Consider the following 21,487-nt stretch of genomic DNA (forward strand, 5'->3'; position numbering starts at 1 on the left):
AGCTGTTTTTTTCCATCATTACCAGAAGCAGTAAGGCATCCAGCAGAATGATTAGCAGCACACCATTCCTATCAAAGAGGGAATTTCCATATATATTGTTATATTTATATTTCCATATAACTATGGCAATGTGCTTTTTACTTGTAGATCTTGCTCCCCCAGCAGCAATGAAGGGGAGATTATGTTGGAATGAAGTTTAAATGGAGAAAAGGACCAAAGAACTGATCCTACTTAGAGCTGAAACAGCTTCGGCATGTGTTTAATGTTGCTGAATTATTCATTGAGCTGGCTGGGCAAATCGACATTGAAATAAATGAAGATGCTGGAGGAAAAATGCTGAAGGATGTGTTAGCCAAATGTCCCCAGTGCCACAGAGCTCACAGGGAATGACCCCACTCTCAAGTGCCACTGGCTGCAAGCCTTCTGTAAAGGAGGGAGTGGTGTCGGGTTTCTGTGGTTGAAATGGCTCCCGAGGTATTCAAAAGTCTCTTTTTTCTCCCAGCCCCGTGACCAAAGAAGAAGTTGAGATTCATCAGTTTTGCTTTTCAAGGTTGTTTATTTTCTCTTATCTGTTCCATCCTTTCTCTGCCCTGCTGAGATCTGTCCAGCAGGTTGGGTTGTGGCACAGCCCCTGCCCTTGGGTGCTGTTGGCTTTTTATACTAAGAACTACCTGTGCTTTATTTACAATAATTTTCCAATACCTATCACCTATGTTAGACAGTCTGTCTCTGCTCTAAACCAATCCAGAAGTGTCACCATCCCAGGAGAAGATGGAGGACAAGAAGAAGAAGAACAGGACAGGCCCAGATTCCTCCATCTTGCCTCCTGAACCCCCATTCTAAATCCTAAAAATTCTCCTTTTTCACCCCGTGACAAATTCACTGCCATTCTACTCAAACTCTTGTGACTTGTAACTCCTCACACAAAGTTGGGAATTGTTTCCAAGGGCTAAAATCAAAGGCACAGGTGTTTTTTACTCCATGCCAAGGTCTCTGAGCCCCTGCCAGGGTCTCAAGTTCCCAGGGCATCCAGAGGAATGTCCTGGGTTCTGACAGAGTGGATGTTTTGGCTGTGCACACAGCAGTGACTTTATGATGTCTGTGGGTCCAGATCAGCTCAGTTTGGGATGTGAGACCTTCCCTTGGAGGGGAGGCATTGCAAGGAGCTGGCAGGGCCAGCAGGCCACGGCTTAGGGTCACAGGGGCAACTCATGGAGCACGTGGAGCCATGCAGAGTGAAAGATTAACCTGTGCCAGACACACCTGTCTGGGGAACACGCCATCTCTCATCTCTTTTAAAGGAGTTTTGCTTCCTTCTGCTCCTGCACCCTTGTTAGGTTACAGCAGTGCCTTCCCTCACTGCTTCCTCCCCAGGTGAGAGATCCTTTCCCTGACCAAGCTGCAGCTATTCCCCCTCTTCCCTGCACTTCAAATCCCACAGAAAGAGAGAGCAGCAATGGCTCAGCAAACTGTCTGTATTGCTCCAAGCCACAGCAGCAGCTGAGAGGGGTGTCTGGATGAGCAGTGGTCACTTAGCTCAGGCTTGGTGCTACATGGAGGGGGTTAAAAAGATCAATGTGATAATGCTGGCCTCACAGACCTGCCTGTGCTGTGCTTTGAATCCTGCCTGGGGAGCAGAACCATTTCCTGGCACCTCTGTGTCTGCTAAGAGTAGAAATGTTGCTTCAAACACTGTGTAAATATCTCTGTTACATACAGCTGTGCTCTCCTGGGTATTCTGCAAGGAAATATTCAGAGCACTTGGCTTCAGCTCCTGTTGCTGTTGCACTGGTTTGGAGATGCTGGCAGATGAGATTTTCAGGATTTATTCAGATGAGAACTTTGCTTTTGCCCTGTGGGCAAGGCTGGAGCTCAGAGCTGCAGACTCTACTTGTGGGTTTGAGGCACAGACCCGTATCATACCTGTGTGCATAACCCTTTAACTGCAATTTTTAAAAATCAGGGTTAACTGTAGGGTTTGAATCTCCAAAAAGGTGAGATTGCAACTCACTCTCAGCTGTCACCCCCCACAGGATCTCACTTCTGCTGACCAAAGTGAAGAAATTATAAAATGCTGAGGCACCCCCTATACACCCTTTCAGCATATTTTGACCCAAAATAGGATGTAAATATTTACTGGAATTGTGTATCAGAGAGCACCCAGGGATCTGCATTTGGATAATCTGCATTGCAAGGGAAGTCAAGGGAATAGCAGAAGACTTTGAAAGGCTGCAGTGCTGGATGTGTTTCTTAACATGCACAAATTGCTCCCTGATTTCTCAGGAAAAAGAAAGCTCTGGGCTGATTATTGTTTTTAGATCTTGTTTTAGATGTAGTGCCTGGAGACCCAGTGAAGATCAGGCTCTTTTGTTAGCCAAGATAAGAACAAGCAGTAAGGTCCTTTCCTTGGAGAGCCTGCAGGATAAATTTCACTGTGAGGAGGATTATTTAATGCAGGAATTGCCACCTTTTTGTGTTGTCTGAGGGTCAGCTCTGCTTTGCCTGGTGCCTGCTCCTTTTTCAGTCCCCTCACAATGGTGTTACCCTTTGGGTGGAGTGGTGGGTGGAAAGGTGAAGGAGAGGGGAGAAAAAAGAGGGGTCTGCTCTGCTTTCTTCTCAAACCTTTTCCCTACTTAGATGCTCTGAAAGGTGAGAATTGGCAGACTCAGGTGTTAGTGAGTCACTGCCTGACCATGCCAGTGCACCCCAAGAGCATCTGTCCCATCACAGAGAGGAAGGATAGGGAAATGTGCCTGACATTTCTTCTGTAACACAGCCACACAAGTCTGCCCACTGATGTTGCACCAAGAGATGTCTCTCCTCCTTTTCAGGAGCTGTTTTGGCCCATTGCCTGCAGGTAGCATAAACACAGGACATTACTGCCAATGCCCACACCCAGGTCTCTGATCACTCTGATTCAAAGCTTCTCCCATTCCCATTTTATTTGAACTCAGCTTTAAATATAGCTCACAGAGAAGGATGCAGTGGGTTTGGTGGGAGGTGGAGCAGAGCCAGCCCCTGGGATCACAAGATTCCTCCTGCCACATACTATAAATGCTGCTTCTGCCAGGCATTAGAGGAAAGGAGCTACACAAGGGCCTGAGGACCAAGTGCTCTGCTTTAATTATTCATCTTTAGCAGTAGCTATTATAATTTAAGAGCCTGACATATTAACTGCTGGCCAGTTTCTTTCCTTGATTGCTACCATCCTGCCCTTTTTGCTCTTGGGCCAAAGCAGAGCTCTTCAGCTCCAACCCTTTGCCATATCCCACTCATCCAGGCCTCCTGGACCTCCTCTCCAGGCTTATTCATACCAAGCCAGGCAGTGCTTTGCTGCTGATGTTAATCCCAAGTTTGTGCTGGGTTTCCCATCAATTTTCCCCTGAGTCTGACTCAGATGTTTCATACAATACATTCACAGGAGCAGCTCCCATTGGCAGTGCCAGCACGCTTTACTATCATCCCCATTTCTCCCTGAGAGGCACAGGCCTTGTTTACTCCTCTTTTAATAACACAGATGGTTTTAATAGTTCTCTGCCTTCGCCCCCACTTCTTTCTCCTTGCCTGTAGTCTGTTTAAAGCTTCCTTCTAAGTGATGGCTTTGTCACTTAATCTCATTTAAACTTCTCTCCATTGAACTCCGTGAGCTGCTTATCAGACCGTAAGCCTAATCTCCCATTTGTAATTAATTTGTTCTGTGCCTCCTACAGTTTGGCATCATTAGATAATGGCATCACCCTCAAGGTCACTGATACACCATGAGGTAAACACCCATGGCTCCAGCACAGGCTGCCCTGCTGGCCTCCTCCTTCCTCCTCCTCCTCCTCCCTTTGACACAGGGCTTGATTTTATTGACATGTTTCTCCCTTTCCCTCAGCCAGTTTCTGATGATGCTTCCTGCCCAGCCTGTGCTGCTGTGTGACTGCAGATCAATATCTCTGGCTGTCTACAAGCAAGTGCTTTTCTGATGCCCTCCCAGAGCAGGCTCATCCACACCAGTTTTCTGCTCACCTTTCAGTTCCTTCCTCCTTGGTCCAAGAATTTATTTGCAGTGTTCTTCCTTTCCTTACATGTTCTTAAAACTTGCAGAGCCTTCTCACAGAATCCTAGAATCACAGAATAATTAGGTTTGGGAGGGACCTTAAAGATGTACCAATGCCAACTCCCTGCCATGGCCAGGGACACCTTCCACTAGACCAGGCTGCCCAAAATCCCTCTCAGTTTGGACATGAACACTCCCAGGGGTGTCCTGGTGGGCTTGGAGTTGGGAATAGGATACAGGAGCCTTTCACTTTCAGGCCTTTGGGCCCAGTGGACACTCAGTGGCTCACTTATCAACAGCAAAGGTAGAAACAACCCACAAATCATTATTACAGTTCAACCAAAGCATAATAATGCACAAACCATTATTATGATTTGACATCCGTATTTTTGAAATTAAAAGAATCCCAGATTATCACAGCTCATGGCACCAGCCAGTACCACCAGGTGATTTCCACTGTGAGATGAAGAATATTAAGCACCAGCCAGAGATGAAAACCAATCCAGTGCACCCTCCCTTTAAGCCATGTGTTCACAGGCTTCTAAAGGAAGAAGGATACCTTCTGTAGTACTCCCATCTGCTCACTGGGATTTGCTGGTATTGAGTTCTCTGGCACCTTTGCAGGCTCTGAAATAGGGTCAGTCCTGGTACAAGCTCAATCTCTTCATTTTCCCCTGCAGATTTATTTTCATCTCTCATATTTCCCTGTTTGGATGTAGTTTCTAAGAAACTCAAATGGATTTGAGCCATTCTTTCAATTTTTGCTGTTCTCTGACTGAAAACAATCTACTAAACAGGTCCTAGATGCACACAGAGCTGTCATTAGATCATAGGTATTGTAATTCAATGCAGTATTGACCACAGTATTCAGAAATTCAGGCAGCTACAGAGAACAGCTCCAAATCCATTGCACACAGAGCTGGGGGGAGGCAATCTCCCAAACACAAAAAACCCTCAAGATTTTGAGCTCACTGGAGTCTGCAACTCTGTTTTCTAATTGGCAGCTTTTGTAAGTGTGCCTAATTTTTCTTGCCTGATAGTTAAGAAAGAAAAGAAACCCAGACCTACCAGTGAGAGATTCTGCAGCCTTTTGGGACAAGGCAGGCTGTGTAAAAGAGATATATGTTTTTCTGAGGGGGGTAAGTGCAGGAAAGACATTTTGCATTTGATCCTGTAATGGCTGCACACGGATCAGATCAGCCCTGGTGCCTTGCTGGGAGCTGGCGCCAGGGAGATCCAGCTCAGTCACTCAAGAGCAGCTACAATCAAGTCCCCCAGTGCCACTTTTGGCCAAGAGGCAGCTCTTACCTGGGGAGAAAGGGTAATTACTCCCAGTGAAATGTGCCTGGCTCAGCAGCAAGATGTATTTGCAGCTGGCTGAGAGCTGTTAGGAGCTGTGTGTTTTCTGTGGATGCAGTGAGGCCTCAAGATGCTCATTTCAGGCCAGGAAAACTTCATGGTTCTAGTCAGAAACAGGTTTATGCTCAAAGGACATGTTGATAAGACAAGTGACTGACTGCCAGGTTGAGTTCAGGAGGCTCACTCCTGAGATCAGAGTCGGGTTTTATCAACAGATAAAGCTTTCCTAAACAATCTGTATTTCCTAAACCATCATCCTTGGTTTGGTCTCTCTCACTCCTCCAAACCATGCTGAAAACATGTTCTATTCCATTTATGTAACTGCCTTTGTGTGCTGTGCTGCCATTCTCTGTGCTCACACAATCACTCCACCAGTGTGACCAACAAAAGAGCAAAAATCATTTTATTTGGCATATACTCTCTGTCCTCTGAGAATGAGCCCAAGTTTGTTTTGTTCAGCTGTGATGCTCTTGAACCCCTGTCCCTGAAGAGAATGTTGGAACACTAAATACCAGATATCTGCCATCAAAAGGGATGTTAAAAAATTCAGGTGTTTTTTATTTTTAATGATCCATTTGTCTTTTCAGGCTCGTGAGCAGGCAGTGAGATTGCTGTGATTTGCAGCCACAGGCTGCCCATTTCCTCCTCTGCTTCCATGGAAACACATGTTGGATGAGGCAGAACCAGGCACAGACTGGAAGTACATGATCTCCAAACTATTTGCTTTTCCTTACAAGGAGTCCTTTACCTCCTGTTTTTACAAAACTCTGTGTGAGGAGGAAATCTCTCTAGGGAGAGGCAGCTTTTGGAGGTGTCTGACTGGTGTTGATGCTCAGGTTGGAAAGTATAATCCCTGAGCATGTGAGTGTGCTGCTCAGAGTGACCTGCATGAGACAGAGCAGGGACAGTGCACCTGGAGCTGCTGTCACTCTGGCTGTGGCATTTGGGATCAGAGTTCTGCTTTTATGTAAACTCCTTGCTTTACTTTTATCTCCTTGGAGAGGGGAAGATTGCACCTTCTTCTGCACTTCAGGACCCCAAAGATACCCAATTTGCACATGTAATAGCTCCTGGTGTTCTCTGGGCAGCCCCTCTCCTCCCTAGCACAAACCTCTCTCCCTCAGAGTGAAAACCAGATTATTTGCAGTTTGATGGTGAAATGAGGGAGGGCTGGGAGAAGGGCAGCAGCTCACAGAGAGCTCTGTGTCACAGCTCAGTACAGCTCTCTGGTCTGTTCTGTGTGGGGAATTCATTCAGAAAGAAACTGTAGGAGAAAATGGACCTAAAGTGACAGCCACCAGCTCTTCCTATTCCTCACATGCAGCAGTCTCCTATTAGAAGGGCTCTCACCCTGCAGGGACACCAGCTTGCTCTGCCACCCCGTGCCAAGCTGGAATCCCACTGCCATGGGAGCCAGATCCTGCTGTGGTGCCTGAGTTTGCAGGGTCTGAGCCTCACCCCTGGCAGATGCACCCCTGGTATCTTCTAGTTCACTCTATTTGTCAGTAAGAAGGGAAAAAAACCCTTTTAGGTGTGGTGACTCTAATGAGGCACTGAGGGAAATGAGTTGCTGTGTTGCTACATTTGCAGGATATCTTTCCTGCATGGAAAAGAAATGCATTTTATCTTCCACCACTTGCAAACATTCATATTTTGAGGGCTGCTGGTGTCTGTGGCAGCCTAAGCACAAAGCAGGGCAGAAACCTTTCTCACAGAACAAACCCCAGGCCACACCCTTTCAGCTGGAGAGGATGGAAGCTTCATCACAAAGCCCTTCTCAGGCATCAAGAAGTAAAAGTAAATGTCACTCCACACTGTCTGATGATTCCACAAGATCCACACTAATCAGAGCCCTTCATTAATTATTTAGCTTCAGGGAAATGTGCCAAAGGGTTCTGACACTTGGGATGTGCAAAGTAATTGCCACGTTTACTTCCCAGCTAATGGGGAGGCCAAAATAAATTGTACCAGGCTGAGTGGTTGTGTGTGTGTGGGCAGGGGCAGGACCTTCCTGCCCTGGCATGTGATTCCATCCATACCCCAGGGCCCACAGAGCTTCCCAATGTCTCAGAGGGCTCAGAGCTGTCCCCCTGTGTGTCAGCGTGGGCTGGACCTGTCCCCACGCTCAGCCACAGCCATCTCCATCCTCTCTCCATGTGCCTTCTGCCCACTCCAGGGCTGCTCTGCCTCCTCCAGCCAGCAAGGGGGCTGCTGCTGGCTTTGTCCTGAGTTTCCAGAGCAGGACTGGACCCTCTGTTGGGAGCAGAGCAGAGCCACATCCTGCACAGAGGGCTCTGCTCCCTCCTGCTGCTGAACACGTGGTGCCAAACCAGCAGCTCCCCCCTGCTCCAGAATAAGTAGGTCTCCACTGCAGGTTTGCAACCTGAGAAAAACAAACAAATGCAGAGCAGCGTGGCTATATTTATCTGAAATTTAGGAGCTGTGCTTCACAGGGAACTTTGATCACTTGAAATGTCAGGCAGTCTGGGAAAAGAATGGAAAAAAAGCACAGTTAAAAAGAAAGTGTTTTGGAAAAGGTAAAAGCTGCTGCTGCTTGCAAAACAAAGTCCTTCTCTTCTGGCCCCAGTATTAATCATCCTCATCTTGAGGGCTGGTGTCTCTCAGCATCAGGCTGGGGGTACTCAGAGGTTGAGGTTTCCAAAGCCCCACAGGTGCTGAGCACCAGCTGGACTCAGAGTCCTGCTCAGAATCCAGCAGGAGCTGATCACATCTCCTGCACCTGTGAAAGAGGAGGTTCCTACAAAACAAAATACACCAAGTGAGCTTGAGGGTTGGGATTTTTTTGGTTTGCAAACCAAAATAAGATTGTGGTTTTTAAAATTTATAATAATTTGAAATTAATGTCATGCCATTATGGTTTATCTCTGATTCATCTGCAAGACATTAATTTTAAGTACCTGGCATTTGAAATTCAAGAGCCTCACATGGGCCACAAGGAATATTGTGCTTTGGATCCCTGGGTGGATTTATTAAGAATGAACTAACTGATAAAATACAATGAGGGATTTGGTGGTACCTGTCTCTGTCAGGGAGTTTCATCAAAGCCCCATGTACTTCAATGTTTGCAAGGAGGGAAACACTTTAGGAAAGCAGCTCTGAAATCCCAGCAGACCTTTGGTGAATCTTGCCCAGACCTATTTTGCTGTTCTCTTTGGAAATCCCCCATTTCTGCAAAAGCCAAACCTGATGCAAAGGAATTCACTATCAATGCAGAATATGTAGTATGCTTCCTTCCACCTCACCCTGCTCGTGTGCAGTGCTCTGGGATACAGCTATTTCTGGATCTCTGCAAATCTGCAGCTACCCTGAAATTCCTGGTGCTTCTACCATATCCACATGCTGTGGTTAAATGTGTTTCCAATAAGGAAAACACCTTCCCTTGTTTAGTTTTGTCCAGTGGACTTTCAAGCTACTTATTCATTGATAAATATGGAAAAATAATTCTGTTTTTCATGTATATATTCAAAGCCACCCAATACCTTCTATTTTGCTCACCCTCATCCCAGGACAGAGAGCTGTCAGTCCTTCTGCAGAAGCAATCAGGAAAATGTGGTTTGTGGTGTTTCACAGTATTGTCAAGGATCTGAATTCCTCAGACTTTTTTGTTTGGTTTCCTATATGTGAAATAGTTTTGCTGTGCTATCTTTAATCCTTTAGCCTTAAAAATGGGGAAAGAAATTGTCTTTTCTCAGATACTAGATGTCAGCATCCAAATCAGGATTTTCTCATTGTGTGCAGAGAGGGAGTGAGGTTATATGACAGCCAAGTGCTCAGAGATAGGATCTGTTCTTCAGAGAAAAACCCATTTCCACAAATTCAGTGGGTTCAACTGGCTTCTCCATTTTTTTCTTCTCTTTTTCCTCCTTTAGCATCAGTTTGCATAAGAGAACTAGTTTTAGGGATGACTGATCTTAAGTTCCTAATGAGCTGGCTCCAGGGTGTGGATTTTCATGGCACATTCTGCTGATTGGATGCTGAAGCTTGCTTGACCTTGCTTGTGGTATCTTCCATAAGATACATACATGTGATCTGTCCTCCTCCCTCTGCCCCATGTGAGGGGATGTGCTGGGGCAGGGCCAGCCCCTCACTACTCAAACCAGTTCTGCTTTTCTCTGCTGCTTCATTTCCATCCAATGCACTAAAATGCCACCCAAAACCATTTTCCTTGTCTGTTTCCCCAACAAACACAACTCTGACTGCTTTTCAGCCAACACTTCTGGCACATCATTTCCTGATCTAATTCTTCTAATTGCCCTAGAGACCCATAATAACATTTAAAACTCAGAGTGCTGCTTTGCCCTCCAAAGCATTTCTCCAGCCAGTGCTCACACAGACTCCCAGCAGAACCCTGCCCTGTTCTCTCCTTGTTTTCCCCTTCTCACAGCCTTGCACTGGCACTTCTGCCTTACTCATCACTATTGAATGTCCTTCATTGCTCCTTTTGGGTTCTTTTCCCCCACTTTGTGCCACCCAGCACAGCTGCAATAAGAGAAGGCTTGGAAATGGTAATAAGCTGCAAGCATTTCCTTTGTGATGGGGGAGTGCAGGAGGTCAGAGAGAGTTTTAGAGTCTTTTCAGCTTTACTGATCAAATCTTAAAGCAGCCCCACTGCCTCCTCCATCACTTTTGCAAGCACTGTAGGCTGTGTTTGCTCAGGACAGGATCAGCTGCTTCTTCACCTCCCCCTGGCCACCCTGTCCCCCATTTCTCTGCAAGCTCAGCCAGGATCTTCCCATAGAACCATCCAGTCATCCTCGGGCTGGGTATGACTGGAGCTGTCCCTTTGCAGAGAGCATCTTGGTGCCCAGGTGTCTCCCAGCCGTGGAGCAGGCTGTTGAATGCAGCAGTGTTGGTGATTTCCCTCTGTTTTCCAGGGAAAGCTGGGGTTGCCATGGCAATTGTGTGCTGGCCGAGCCGGAGCAGGGCTGCAGGATCCTCTCACCTCCCTGCAGGGCGGGGTGGGGCATGTCAAGATGCCCGTGCTGAGATGCTTGAAGCAGCTCTCCAGCACGGTGACAAGCTCAGGCCCTAATGGGGAGCACCCTAGAATATTATTTTTTGGCCACATCTGAAGCTGGGGAAAGGGGCTTGATCTACATTAAATTATTCTGCACCTTCTCCCCTGGCCTGAATTGGGCTGGCAGCAGGAGTGCCAGGCACTGGAGCAGTGGAGCCTGCAGAAATGCTGCAAACCACAGCTCATTCTCCAGCACCCCTGGCTGCTTGTGAGCATCCCAAACTCAATTAAGGGCTTGTGGCACTGCTGCAAATGTGGCCTCAATCTCCTGAGCTCTGCCTGCAGGCTGTTTAATTTGCAGTCACATTTGCAAAATGGTTTAATTTGCAGTCACATTTGCAAAATTTGTAGCTGCATTTTGCACTCGGGCAGAGCATCCCAGCCTCTGAATCAGCACCTTGAGCTTCAAAACTTGAGTCTGATCCCAGCAGAGGCAGAGCAAAGGCTGGCCCTGCAAGCTGGGAGCAAAGCTTTGGCATTTTTTGTGGGAACATCTTCCCTGGGGTGCACCAGAGCTGCCTGAGCTCAGGACTGGGATGTGCAGAGGAGCCAAGGGCAGGACAGGACCTCTCCTTTTGGCTTGTGTGGCACAGCCTCACTTCCCCAGCTCAGGCACTGGACACCAGACCTTGCTTCAAGAATTTGCTGAAAATGCATCATCATCATCTCTTCAGGGCATGCTTGGCCAAAGAGGAGAGTCCTCTGACACCAGGCAGCATTTCACCATTTCCAGGAGCAGTGCAACCCAAATTCATCTTTACCACCTCACTTCATCTCCCCTGGTCCAAGAATGGCAGCCAGTAACACCAGCCTTGCAAGCTGTGCTGCAAAAATGAGCAAGGCCCCTCTGCTGGAGCTGCAGATGTTGTGCTGGGTGCTGCAGAAACAAAGCTCAGAAAAGCAGACCATGCCCCAAATTTAAATAGACCAAGCAGACCCAGAGACCTCAGAGAGATATTCCCAAGGTCACGTAGTAAGAAGCCTGTGGCAGATGTGGGGACTGAACAGAGATCTCCTGAGGCTCAGCCAGGCTGTGGTCTCAGGACTCTCTTCTCTTTTGTCTTCCAGTACATTAAGAAGATCAGTTAATGAAATGGAATTAATAATGCCAGCTGCAGCACCAGCAACTCTGTAGGAGAGAAAAATTTCACAGAACAGGCTTAAAAACAGAAGGTTTGAAAATGGGAATAAGCTGCAAGCACTTCCTTTGTAATGGGGGAGTGCAGGAGGTCAGAGAGAGTTTTAGGGTCTCTTCAGCTTTACTGATCAAATCTTAAAGGAGGAATGAAGATGTAGCAACTACCTCCCCCAAAGGAGAGAAACTCAGGATTTTAAGGTTCCCAGCAACTGAAAAAATTAGTCCCACTGGAAAGAATCAAAGACTTTTCTAGGTCAATGGCAGGAACAGAGCCTTTATTTCTACAAACCTCGCAGTTCAAAAATAACATTAAAGAACCAAGAGAAATTATCCACCTCTGAGAGCCAGGAGTAAATCAAAACTGATTGTTATGTGTTAGTTGTGCTGCTGCCTGCAGAGATCAGGGAGCTCAAATGGCACCACAGGAGTCCTGGCCATCTCTGGCATGGCTGCTGAAGAAGGTCTGTGCCATGTTCACTGAGGCACAGCAGAGGTTCAAACCCCAAAACTGCTTCTTAATAACAAGGTTGGATCTAAGGAGTTCCCCCAATGGGCTCATTTACTGGGATTCACAGAAAGGCCACCTCATTCCCAGGAAAGGAAGCAAGCACAAAGCTTGTCTCACCTGGGTCTTTCACCAACTCATTTGGCTCATGTCACTGGCTTGCTGCTGAAAATCTCATGATGATAAGGTCTTCTAATACAGTTATATACATTTATTATGCAGTTATAGATGGTTATTTTTTGTTATATGTAGTTATGTAATCCTCTTATACAGTTGGGACTCTTGAACCTGGGGAAGGGGAGACCTCAGAGCACCTTCCAGTGCCTGAAGGGGGCTGACAAGAGAGCTGGAGAGGGATTTTGGACATGGAGTGATTGGAGAAAGAGAAATGGCTTTATCTGACAGAAGGCAGGTTCAGATCAGATTTTAAGAAGAAATTCTTCCCTGGGAAGTTGGTGAGGCCCTGGCAGAGGCTGCCCAGGAAAGATGTGGCTGCCCTATCCCTGAAGTGTCCAAGGCCAGGTTGGATGGGGCTCTGAACAACCTGGGATAGTGAAAGGTGTCCCTGCCCATGGCAGGGGTTGGGAACTGGATGATCTTTAATGTCCCTTCCAGTTTACACTTCTATGGTTAGATATGTCCATGTATATCTATATATAGATATATGGATCTATAATCTCAGCCTTTGAGCAAAGATGGGTATGAAGAGCAGTTTTGCTGAGCAGAAAGTGAAACAGGCAGCAGAGCAGAAGCTTAGCATGTCTCAAAATCACACTTCTTGTCCTTGTGAACAATCCAAATATTTTGACTGATGATTTTAAAAAAACCCTATAAATCCAAGATATTTCAAGACTTTAAAAAAAAAATTGCAGGGAGACTGGAACATTATGTGACATGCCCGGACATGGGGCTCCTTTTGTTGTGATTGTTCAGCTTCAGACTTTAATTCTGCCAGTTTAAGACCATATTGTCTTTTTTTACCAGCTTATTGATTCCTTTTGTGGTCTGAAGTCCTGAGAAAAAAGGTAATTCATCACTGCATTACATCTTCTAGGAGAAAGTAGCAAAGACCTGGGAGAAAAGACAACAAGGACAGAGCTGTCTATGTGCTTCCTGTACTGTGAGAAGTGATGGACCTGAAACAGCCATCAGCATCTCCCAGCTCGTGGCCTTGCCATTTCAGCTGCCTCTGAGCAGCTCTGCAGACCAGAAAATGTGCAAGAATGAGCACAAGACAGTGAAAAGGATGAGAGCAGTGCCAGGATTTGGCCCATCCTTCTGCTATTGACAGCCTCCTCACGAAAATGTAATTGCTGGCTGCCCTTGCTTGGAGTGCTCAGGCAAAAATTCCCCGTTGCTCTTTAGAGCTTCGAGACATATTAATGCAACTTTTAAAATAGCATCCTCTCTATTTTTGTTGCTAATGCTAAGAACAAATTAGCTTAGAAAAATAACCCAAATGATCTCCCTTAATGCTATTGTTCTCCTAAAGTGCTAAGTGTCAGGATCTTTCAGCACCACGTTGCAGATCTGGCGCTGCCCTCAACGTGTCCCACGGAGCCTTGACGTGGAGTGATGCAGGAGAACGCAGTCAGTCCAAAGTGCCTTCAAAGTCACTGCACTCCAAACAGTGGTTTCAGCTCTGTCTGTGGGTTTTTAATCATTAAATCATCTTTGAAACCAACTGAAACCAGCTGACTTCCACCCCTGCCCTCCAGCAGGGTTGGTAAGGGATGGCCCCAAATTTCAGTTCCTGTGGTAGAACAGTGGGTGCTTTTGAGCTCTTATGGACTGTTATGGTCCATTCAAGTATATTTACCTAAAAAGCCATAAATGTTGCTAACTCTGACCTCATCAGAGCTCATCAGTGGTGCACAGGGGGGGCTGGGTCACCGTGGAAGGACCTTTGCAGGGAAACAAGGTAGGGCTGGAGTGCCAGTCCTGCTGAAGGATTTCCTGTGTCCCTGGAAGGAGCACAACCCTGGTGGCCACACCCCATGGTAGGGTGTCCCTGTCCTCTGCAGAGCTACAGTCTGCACCTCATTTGGCCATCCAGATGTGGGTGCCCCTTGCCTGGAATTGTTAAAGGCCGGAATGGATGGGGCTTTGAGAAACCTTGTCTAGCGGATGGCATCCCTGCCCATGGGCAAAGGTTTGGAACTGGTTTTGGAGCCCAAACCATTCTATGATTCTGTGATCCCTGTTGGAGTTGGAGGGATGGAAAGAAATGAGGCAGACAGCAATACCCTACACATGAGTTCTCTTGGCAGTGGTTTCCTGCAGTGATCCCATGGGTACCTTTGTTTTACTGAGTGCTTACCCCACACATCCTGCATACACAGATCATGATCTCCAGCAGAGCTATGGAACAGGCAAGTGCTGATGAGCCCTCTTGGCTTGTGGCTGTGCCATCAACACTGAGCTCCATGTGACCTCACTAACACATCTTAAGACCTGTAACAATTTCAGTAACAGAAATTGTTCAGTAACAGAAATTTCCACAGCAGAAGGAGGCTCCCAATGGACAGTGCTCTGAAGGGAAGCAAATTCCACTTTTCATCCTGCTGCTCTTCATGATCACAGGAAAACTCTCCTCCAACACTCAACTTTCCTGCAGCTGATGCCAAGATCTCTGTGCATGTCTCACCCTTTTCAGATCCAGGCAGTGCAATGTTTATTTGTGCCTTCCAGCTTGCTCCTGCTTTAGTTCTGTGCAAAGAAGCAGTTCTTAACCTCAGGACTGATGGCCAAGTGCTCAGTCCTAATTCTTTCTCACTACTTACTGAATGCATAATTCAAAATTCCATCGTGGAAATGCATTTTTTTATCAATGGCCATTTTAGTGCTGGATCCACCCAGTGCTGATTGGGATTTTGAGCAATTTCTGTAGTCAGACATAGAGTTACTTCTGTCCCCCACCTGCCTCAGGTCCTGGGACAAGTGAGTGCACACTGGAAACTCTCCTTAGCCCGCGTGCATTTTCAAAGTGTCTTCATCTCACTGTTCCAGTTCAGTTCTGTCTCTAACACAAATGCAGTGTTCTTGTTACTGCTGGTAAAGCGACGGGTTCTGGTGCCTGTGGATTAAAATAGTTCTGGAAGTAGTGTGGGAGAGTCCAATCACATGGGCCAGGTCTGAAGAGAGACACTTTTCCAAAGGGGAGTAGGAATTTAAACAGGAAGCCTGATGGTGTGGTTCCTTTTGCTAGCCTGGAAGAGGGAATGGAGACATCTGAGAAAAACTTCTACAAACAATGAAGACAAGGAGAAATCCTTAGTGGGGTGTTAAATGTACGTGGACCACTCTTCTGTCCAAAGGGAACTTATCCTTCATACTTGACTGAGAAATTTGGGTTACAGTGAGACCAAACAGAGATCTTTTGCCTTCTCTCTGCTGTGTTGCTGGTGGCACACACCCAGTAGCCATAAGTTTGACCTATGCACCATGTTTGGGGGGTCTATGGCTATTCCAGGGACAAGGGTGCAGAAGCTTGATGTGAATTATGTCTCTGTTTTATACACACTGTTGTAAATACTTCATATTATGGCTTGGTGCTGGGAACCCCATTGTAGAGCTGCAAAGGGTTTGCAGGGCAAAATGTATCAATAGGGAAATTTTCTGCTCTTGCAAAGAGCTTGGTCCATGCTTAGAAATCATCCCTTGCCAACCTCTTTCTTCCTTTTTTTTTTTTTATTTTTTAAACAAAGCCAGGAAGAACACAAATTCCAGGTTTGTAACATTATAGATGGTTTAATCTTACTGTATGCAATGACAGCTGAAGCCAGTTTTGCCCCAGTTAATTAAGGATTTTCCTGTTAGGGGACTTAAGATGCTGGGTTCAAGCCTAAGCAAGTGTTTTGGGGATCTCAAGGATGGTTTATAAACATGAACAATAGCTGTTGGCCTCTGTAATCCAACAGAATTTCCTGGGTAAAGAGTAAGATATTACTATGGTGAATTTCCTTAAATTTTGGCTTTCTCCTATAAGCTGAGTTATCTGGGGGAAGGATAAGTGACCTACTGTTGCCAGTTGGAGGAGATATCTAATAACTCAGGTGTTAAAGACCTTTTATTTTTGGAGCCAAAAGAGAAGAAGGGTTCAAACTCTATTCCCCATGCTGATGAGTATGTGACTCACTGTGTCTGTGTTCGGTGTTTGTTTCCACATAAACAAAGCAAAATTCAGTAAAACACTGCTAAAGTGAAATTATTTTATGAACTGTCGTGATCTGATCCAGCCTCAGAGCTGAAGGTGCCCAGCTGGGGTCATTCTGCCCAAAATGACTGGACATAGTCTGGTATACTGGTCACTCTTCAATGAAATGGGGTGACTTCTTTGGGAGTTTAGCATTCCTAGGCACCCCAAAATCTGAAAATGCAAACAGGTTGAGTGGTAAAATATTTTCTTTCCCACTGTTTGCCAAGTATGACCATTGCATGGTTATGATGTCTCTGCAAGGCTATTCATAACAGTTTATTGCTGGGGAAACTGAGGCAGAGGCTGTGTCCTGCTAGGGAAGGAGTGGTGGGGCCCACCACTGTTAAACTGAATATTAAAATTCAGCTATTAGTCTTTCACAAATTGTCCTGTATTCCTGCACTCTTACATCTCAAATCCCGATTTTTGCAGCATTTTGGGCAACAAGAGGAGGCAGCACACCCAAACCTGGTGCACCTGGGAGTCCTCAGCATCCTGGTGTGGCAGGGCTTGGCATGGGGGTGGCCACACGGGTCACCCCATGCCTGCAGGGTTTTCCAAAAAAATATAGCAAAATAGGGGTTGCTCTGCAGGGCTTGGATCCTGACCTTGTTTATTTTCCTGCCTGCTCCCCGACCCCACCCAGCTGGGCAGAGAAGAGGGAGGCATGAAAACCTGGGGGGGTTGTGTGAAATCTGGCCTTCACCAAAAAAAAAAAAAAAAGAAAAAAAAAAAAAAAAAAAAAAAAGGAAAAAAAATTAAGAAAATACCAGATTCCATCACTGTCAAGAAATTTCTGGAACAGTCACAACCGTACTGACACATAGGAAACACTGCTCACCCCCCCTCCCCCATTTACCCACACCCAATTTGTTTTTATTTCTTCGCCATCAGGTTGCCTTAACCATTTCCATGGCTTAGCAGGGCTAAGCCGCCCGAGCGCAAGCTTTTGATTTGAAAAGGGACCGCATCCCCTTTTCAAAGGAGCCTGCTCCCTAGGGCAACCACATCACACTGCTGATTTGCTGCAGTGGAGACCGCAGCGCGTACAATATGCCCTCCCCCTCCGCCTGTGCTGCTTACAGCATCAGTCCGGAGCCGAGCGGGGAGACGGCAGCGGTACCCAGGAACCCACCCATGCTCGGGAATGCCTGACTGCTAAGGCACTGCCTCCCACCCAAAGGACCGGCAAGCCCTCTGCTCTCCGAGATGCAAGCCAGTGCCGATTCCACCAAGATGGACTGTCTTTGGAGCAACTGGAAATGTCAGGGTATTCTCTCTGTTCTGGTGTTGCATGCTAGGACTGCATGGCAGAGGAGGCAAAGGCAGGATCCATCCATTTTTGCATTGTTCACCTGTGGGCCTTTGCATGCTGTTTCCTCTCCCTCCCTCTCCGCGAAGCTTTTCTTTGGGAGGGGGGTAATTTAAGAAAGAAAGAAAGATTAAAAGCCCCTTGTTTCTCTTCTTGGAATGCATTTCTCCCATCCGCAGGTGTCTCACCCTGAAAGCATCCAGGATACAGGTCCTCCCTCCTTCCCACCTTGCAGCTCGTTCCCAGAGCATCCGCCCTTGCCCTTAGCGGCGTCATTCCCCATCCCCGGCTCTCTCCGTCGGGATGTCGCTGGCATGATTTCCCACCTTTCGGGCTTTAGGGAAGCCGGGTGGCGGTGCCTTGGTGCCCGCTGGGGCTGGGAGGTGGTGGCGTTGGGCTCCTGGGTGCCTCCTGCCCACGGACACACCCAGAGCCGGGCTCAGCCTTGTGTCACACAAAGAAAACGCAGCTCCGGCAAGGAGGGCGACAGAGCTGGGGATGGCCCCCCGCTTCTTACTTTGCTCTAGGATTGGGGTTTTTTTGCAAAAATTCATTAATCCTTTCATTATGCTCCCGAGCACTCGTTTCGGGGGTGGAAATATTGCGGGGATGTTGTCTCGCTGCCGCGGAGGCGAAGGGAACAATGGCATCTCCCTTTTGGGTTGATTTTCAGCGTGTTTTGAGCGGGTCGGTGTCTGCGCTGGGTGGGGCTGGCCACCTTCCCGGGTGCCTTGGACAGCTTTTCAGCCATTTTTAGTCGGCTTCACACTTCCCAGCCAGCATCCAGCCTTTGTTTTGATAAAAGACAGTCTCTGTGACGCTGCTCGGTGGGCAGATTAGAGGCAGAAATGCCAGCGGCTGATCCCGCCGGGCAGGCTGGGGCTGCTTCGGGCAGGCTTTGTTTGGATGTATTTTTGTCATTTTCAGGTGCATGTTTACGCTGAATAGTCAGCTCATGGTGCTGATGCTCACAGCAGGGTCCCTGGGAGAGAGATTACTCCATGGCACCATCTCATTAAAGGGTTCAGGATGCTCGCAGGCAGAGTTTCATAAACGCAGCTCGATGCAACAGAAGCTGAAAAACCTTCCTAAAGTGTTTTTTGGGGAGGGGTGGGGATGGAGAGACTTTTCAGACGCCTGTCTCTAGGGAGCTTGATATTTTTTGCCATCTCAATTCAGCATCTAATTGTATTTAGGAGCTGAGGGTTTTTTAAGGAAGACGAGTAGCTGGAAAGTAAACAGATGCACCTGTTAAATGCCAGGCTCCAGCAGCTCCGGCTTTCCACACCGAAATGAAGGGCGAGGGTTTTCCATGTGTTTGTGGGATTCGTTAAGCTCAAATGAGAGAATCACAACCAAACTTCAGGGTCTTTTCATCTGAGCTTTGCAGATAAACTTCCTCGTAGGGTGGGGTTTGGATACAGGTTTTTCTTCAAAAATGCTCAGTATTTTGCTGAGTCTTATTAAAACATTGACTTGCTGAGTCAGATTGCTGAACCACCTGTTTTTAGAACCAAACTGAATATTTTCCTTCATATGAGAAAAAAAAGTCATAAATTAAAAAAGGGAAATAATGAAGGGCATACTGCTCTTGTTTAATTAATAATTAATAATAATAGTGGGGTTTTTCTCCTTCAGTGCTTTCCTTTTTGAAAGTGGGGTAGCTTTGATGAAAATTGAATGACACAATATGTCCCATGATGATTTGAAAAAAAAATCCCAGGTCTGAAAAAATCAACGCAGTTAAAATAAATCACTTGCCTCACTTCCATGGCATTTGCATTTTTTTTTTCCTTTTCCTTGGGTGGTGCTTTATGATTTCCTGCAGAAAACATGAAATAGCCATAGAATAATATTTCTGTCATCAAAATTCTTTGATCAGTCCCAGATAAAATAGAGGAAATTTAAAATTCAGGAGAATGAAGGCTAAAGACGATTCATTGATTCCTTTAATATCTATTATTCATGTTGTCTCTGTCTCAACCTGGAAGATCAGTTTTGTGCAAATCTGGAGTTGTATAATTTTGCCAGCTTGATTGTCAATGGAATTATGGTTCCTCCCTGAAAAGTCTGGAATGTGTCTGTGAGTGTAACAGATGCAGAGAGAAACCTCAGTCAATACAGAGCATATTTTTATGTAAATTATGGAGATTCAACAATGAGGTTAACAAAAGTTTTGATTATTCAACAACCAAGCCTTCAACTAGCTGGATCATTGGATTGATCCTATAGTTGTTATAATTGATGTAAAATTGGGTGGGGATCGTGAGAAGCTGCAAAGATTCTTGGTGAGGCTTTGACTTTGCCCCACTCAGTCAAGAATTTCTCTTGCAGTGAATCAACTGCTGCTGCTGCACACCTTTAGAAATATTGTTTTTTACCTGTCCATCCTGCAGGCACAGCAGGATTAGAGCAAAGGTAGATCATCAGCAGCCCTTGGGTGAGCAGGACAGTAATTCACCCTGCTGGGCACCTGCTTCATTCAGAATATTAACATGGGTGGCTCTGGGGAACTGCAGCGACTTCCACGCCCCAGTCATCTCCGCACTGGAAGGTGATGCATTTGAAGCAGGCTGGGATGGAGCCATGCATAATGCATGAGTGTGAGGAGAAATGTCCCTGCCTGGGCGTGCTGGTGGCTGTGGGCCTTGGAGGAACAGCCTATGGCCTGTGCCAGCTGTGTGTGTGACACAAGTGTGACAGAGTGTGCAGCTTCCCACCGGGAGCTGCTGGGCGAGGGCAGCCTCCAGCTGCAGGTGAAGGAAAGGTCCCCGTGCCTTCCCCAGGGGCTCAGCTCAGCAGGACACAGGTGGTTTTGGGGAATTGCAGGTTCACACCCTGCTGGAGAGGTTCTCTGGATTAGGAAGGACATAAAACCATAGAACATCCTGAGTTGGGAGGGACTCACAAGGTTTGTCAAAGCCCAATTTCTGCCCAGGACACCCCAACGATCCCACCCTGTGCCTGAGAGCATTGTCCAAACACCCCTTGAACTCTGTCAGGTTTGGTGCTGTGACCACTGCTCTGGGGAGCCTTTTCCAGTGCCAAAACACCCTCTGGGTGAGGAACCTCTTCCTGATATCCAACCTAAACCTCCTGTGGCACAGCTCCAGCCATTTCCTCACTGCCCACCATAGAGAAGAGATCAGGAGATCAGTGCCCAAGTTTTCACCCAGCTTGGAGGAGTTGTTTGGTGTCAGTGCACTGGTCCTAATGAATATTCCCTTTTCCACTCTTCTACATGCCAGCTCTTGGCTGGTCATAAGTGTCTGGCTGGCTCCTGCAGCTTCAACCTTCTGCAAGGCTTATTAAAGAAGAGAAATGAAAAGATCCAGAGACATGGGCCCATTAAGTGATCATAAAAATGATCCTAAATATTACCCACATTATAATTGTAACTTAATGTGGGAAAGGACTGCAGACTTCATCAAATCCATCGAGTTGACATAACTCTTCTGGGACTGCAATTATTGATTATTATTCCTTGGCAGCTGTTTTCAGAGAGGCAGCTTCCTTACTTGATTGATATATCCATTGGTTTCCAAAGGGTGATGGGAAATTGCAGCAACTGCTCATGGCAATGTTCCTCACTTTAAGACTGATAAAGAATTTCAATGACAATAATACAGTTGCATGCAGTTAATCTGTAATCTTATTGACAGTTGTGAAGTCTGCCTAATTACAGCTTTATAATGAAAATAAAACTTCAGCCAGTTGGTACCTTCAGTGCTTTACTGAAAATATTGTGGGCTGATCTCTCAGCTGGGATCCATTTGATAATGATCTGCTCCAGAATTTGGTTCTTATGGTGGATCTTGGTAGGGCTAAAACTCTGGTACCAACTCAACACCTGCTGTAACCAATTTAGCTCACAGTTTCATAAAACTATATCAAC

General features: G+C 46.5%; 1 protein-coding gene across 2 annotated transcripts in view; it reads left to right on the plus strand.

Annotated features, from left to right (window-relative positions):
- The window catches only part of RTN1 (reticulon 1), a 120,604-nt gene that overhangs the window by 84,974 nt on the left and 14,143 nt on the right, over positions 1-21,487 (plus strand). The window contains exon 1 of one of the 2 annotated variants that reach the window (XM_050975139.1): positions 17,392-17,550. The exons of the other annotated variant lie outside the window; for it this stretch is intronic. Within the exon in view, the coding sequence (XP_050831096.1) occupies positions 17,490-17,550 (61 nt within the window). The 5' untranslated portion in view covers positions 17,392-17,489. Of the gene's footprint in view, positions 1-17,391; positions 17,551-21,487 lie in introns of those variants that run through there. 2 annotated transcript variants of the gene reach the window in all.

This window comes from Serinus canaria, chromosome 5, assembly GCF_022539315.1.
Source record: "Serinus canaria isolate serCan28SL12 chromosome 5, serCan2020, whole genome shotgun sequence".
In the NCBI taxonomy this organism is placed as follows: Eukaryota; Metazoa; Chordata; class Aves; order Passeriformes; family Fringillidae; genus Serinus; species Serinus canaria.